The 3,774-nt window shown below is 58.5% G+C and overlaps 1 protein-coding gene across 1 annotated transcript in view; it reads right to left on the reverse strand.

Annotated features, from left to right (window-relative positions):
* The window catches only part of GPR124 (G protein-coupled receptor 124), a 27,288-nt gene extending 24,180 nt beyond the window's left edge, over nt 1-3,108 (reverse strand). The window contains 1 exon segment of the mRNA XM_009884361.1: nt 2,997-3,108. Coding sequence (XP_009882663.1) covers nt 2,997-3,108 — 112 coding nt within the window.
* Nucleotides 3,109-3,774: the final 666 nt, after the last annotated feature.

Consider the following 3,774-nt stretch of genomic DNA (forward strand, 5'->3'; position numbering starts at 1 on the left):
CTTTTTGGGCTGTGATCGCACATTGCTGGCTCGTGTTGAGCTTCTCATCCACCAACACCCCCAAATCCTTCTCCTCAGGACTGCTCTCCATTCATTCTCTGCCCAGCCTGGATTTGTGCGTGGGGTTGCCCCAGCCCACGCACAGGACCTTGCACTTGGCCATGTTGAACTTCATGAGGTTTGCACAGGCCCACCTCTCCAGCCTGTCCAGGTCGCTCTGAGCCCTGCATGGTGCAGAGCTGGAGCCCCCATGGACAGGGGTTGGAGCTCCACAGCTACAGTTGCCACAGACCAGAGCATCCTCTGGTGTCCCTGTCTATGGCAGGGGGGTTGGAACTCAATGATCTTCAAGGTCCTTTCCAGCCTAAACCATTCTATGATCCTCCCGGAGGGCAAGAAGCTCCAGCCCCACCTGGTCCTGAGCTGGAGCCCTGGGAACCAGCAGGGAGGGCTGAAGCCCTGCGCGGTCTGGAGCGCACATGGTCCATATGGGCCATGATGTGATGCCTCACTGTGGCATCTCAGCTGTGACAAGCCCAGGGTGCTGTGACAGGCTGGTGGCACGCACATGGCCCCACCAGTCCTCCTGCACATGGGGACTCTGTGGCCTCCCACTGCCTGCCAGGACCCGGGGACCCCACGCCATGGAGGAACCCCCTGCACAAACTCACACAGTTCACTTGATGGTCACGCTGCTCCATCCCCTCTTGGCCTCCGCTCCGCAGTTAACACTCCTCCCTTCTTGCCTTCCCTGTTTGCTTCACTGGTTTTCGCGCTAAGTTCAATATTTTCCTTCCCTCTCCCCCCTCCCACGTCCCCGCTGCCTCTTGCGCTGCCCCCGGCCCTTTCTCCCCCCGGCGGCTCAGCTTCTCCAAAGCCACGGCTCACTGCAGCTTCAAATCAAAAGGGATCAAAAGCAGGCAATGAAGTCTCCAGGACCCCGCGCCAGGGAGCGGAGGAAGAGGGTCATGGAAGGAGGACAAGAGACAGCTCTGGGAATGCGGTTTCTCTCCAGGACCAGTAATTCCTGGAGGGGAAAAGAAATTTACTCCTTTCTCCAAATAAATACATCTTGCTGTGGCGGTGGGCGTCGGAAAGAGGAGATACTCAGCAGCACACACTCCCGAGCTGTTTCCACATGCGCTTTTCTTTCGGTGCGTGAGCAGCCCAAGGTCCCGCACAGCTCGTTAGCCGCCACTTTAGCAGTTGCCCCGTTTCTCCCGCCCTTCCCTGCCTGGGCACTACCTGCCTTGTGCCAGGCGGGGACAAGGACCGTGGCCCCAAAGGCTCTTCCGTGGCCAGTTGCACCCCCCACAGACCTCCCATCCCTGGCCCCGGGGGGACAGCTGTAGGGCCCCAGAGCCCTGGAGAACAGCGTCATCTTGTTAGTGAAAAACCGACAATCAACAGTGTACCCACATCTTCCCTGCCTTTTTTTTTTTTTTTTCTCTTTTTTTTCCACTGAGCAAAATTTCCACTGCAGCAATCACCCTCCCGTGCTCCGCGCTGCAGGATGCTGGTCCCTGATCCTGCAGCTGAAGCTGGAAGAGCAACAGGAAACCACGCGTGTCCAGTATCCGCTCAGAGATCCTGCGAGCGTCTGCACAGCACAAAAACCTTCCCAAAAACCCAGAAGGCGAGCTCTGCCTCCCACTTCAAACACCGCAGAAAGCAAGAGTGGTCTTCCCTCCTCCTTCTGGAGAAGATGAGCCCGCAGCTCTCCCCAGGTGTCCCCACCAACAGGGAGAGGAGACTGCTCGTCCCACGTCCGATTTGGACACCAGGCGCTCACAGCACAGCCAACCCAGCGCCAAACAGTGAAATCCCAACACACCGCAGTGCACAGAGCTCAGCCACCTCCTTTCGCTGGATCGAGCCCCTAAATTAAGAAATCCTCGTCTCCAAGATCTCCAGCTCTTGCAAGGACCCTGCGAGCCCCCGTGCAGCACTGCTCACCTCTGTGCCCGTCAGTGCAGGGGCTGGGAGCAAGACACAAGATTTCAACTGCTCATCATCGAGGGAACGGCCCAACACCGCAGCACCGAGCGGCCGGAGGGACCTCGAGCAGAGCCAGGGCTCACCTCTCGCTGCCGGTGGCCCTGATGCTCCAGAGAGCATCACCCCTGGGCAATTCTGCATCGCCTTAACGGCCCCTTTCGTTTCCCCTCCGCAGGGAGAGCCAGGGAGCCGCTCACACCCCTGTTCCCACCGAGTGCAGCTCTGACCCTGCTGCAAACCACAGCCGCTGTCCCTCTTCTTCCCGTTCCTCAGGGCAGCAGCTCCACAGCCGGGCTAGAAGAGCCCCGGGAAACCCCCGTGTAAAGCCCAGAGCTCCCCGTGCGTGGACAGGAACGGGACTTGGCATGGACCTCAGGCCCTGGAGGACGTTGGTCAGTGCTGACAGCATCCAAGGGCAATCGGAGCTCTGGAGTTGTCTCCGCGACACGTACGTGGTCTTCAGAATTTCAGTCTCCTATAAAATTACCTCCAAGAACAGTCAAAACCTTGTCCAAACTAGTAACAAATGTGAAATACCTGGCCCCAGCCCCGCTACGGGGAGAGGAGCTCAACCAACACTTCCCACATGCTTTGAGCTGGACGGAGTTGAGGTTCTTTCAACTACTTCCAAGCCCCGCTCCGTGCTTCCCCAGCCCCGACCCCTCCTGATGCCTCCTGCCCGGCAGACAACAAGGCAACCTGTTTGAAACCCCATCACCGCGGCCGTACCGGTGCCGGATGCCAAATCCCTGTACCCCTCGCTCCCGTTCAAAGGTAAAAACGCTCCTTATGACACTTCACCGCTGCAGGCGCAGGGAAAGACAAGCAGCGCACGACTCTCTAAATTCCTTTCACTGGGATCCAATAAAAACCTTGGCAGTCGCTGGCCTTCCTGCCGGAAACCCGATATCCCAGGAATAAACACTTTTTCCACTTTGAAGGGCTGCAGTGGGCTCCGTCTCGGGGCGAGTGGCTCCCGGCCGCCCCCCGGCTCTCACCTGCCCGCAGCAGAGCAGGGAACTGCCCCAAATCTTCATTTTTCTCGTGGAAGCCGAGCACCCTGTGCCTGCCCACGGAGGAGGGGGGTGCCGGGCGCTGAGTGCCACCCATCGGGGACCAGACGCTTTCGTGTCCCTCCAAGCCCTTCCCCGCTCGCCCAGCGATTTGGCAGGGCGGCCAAGCTCGGCTCCAGACACTTCGCAACACCAAGGATATTATCTGATAAAATAAATAAATAAATAAATAAATAATCAGTCGAGCCTGGCTTTGCGGAGGAAGGGAAGTGAACGATGCCTGAACTCGACAGCTTCGGAGAGCGCCTCGAACGGGAGAGGCTGCTGCTCCGGCACCGGCGCTTCCCCAGGGTGAGGATGGCCATGGGCAGCCCATCTCCCCAGGAGCCGGGAAAGGAGAATCATGGAATCATAGAATCGTTTAGGTTGGAAAAGACCTTTAAGATCACCAGGTCCAACCAGTAACCCAACACTGCCAGGTTCACCACTAACCCCTGTCCCTCAGCACCACACCTACACCTCTGTTAAATCCCCCCGGGGATGGCGACGCCACCGCCGCCCTGGGCAGCCTGTGCCAGTGCTTGATAACACTTTTGGTGAAGAAATTTTTCCCAATATCCATCCTAAACTTCCTTTGGTGCAACTTGCGGCTGTTCCCTCCTGTCCCATCGCCTGTTCCTGGGGACAGAGACCGCCCCCCCTCCTCTCAGGGGGCTGTAGAGAGCAGAAGGTCTCCCCTCAGCTCCTCCTCCCCAGGCTGAAC

The sequence above is a fragment of the Charadrius vociferus genome, unplaced genomic scaffold, assembly GCF_000708025.1.
Source record: "Charadrius vociferus isolate BGI_N301 unplaced genomic scaffold, ASM70802v2 scaffold1044, whole genome shotgun sequence".
In the NCBI taxonomy this organism is placed as follows: domain Eukaryota; kingdom Metazoa; phylum Chordata; class Aves; order Charadriiformes; family Charadriidae; genus Charadrius; species Charadrius vociferus.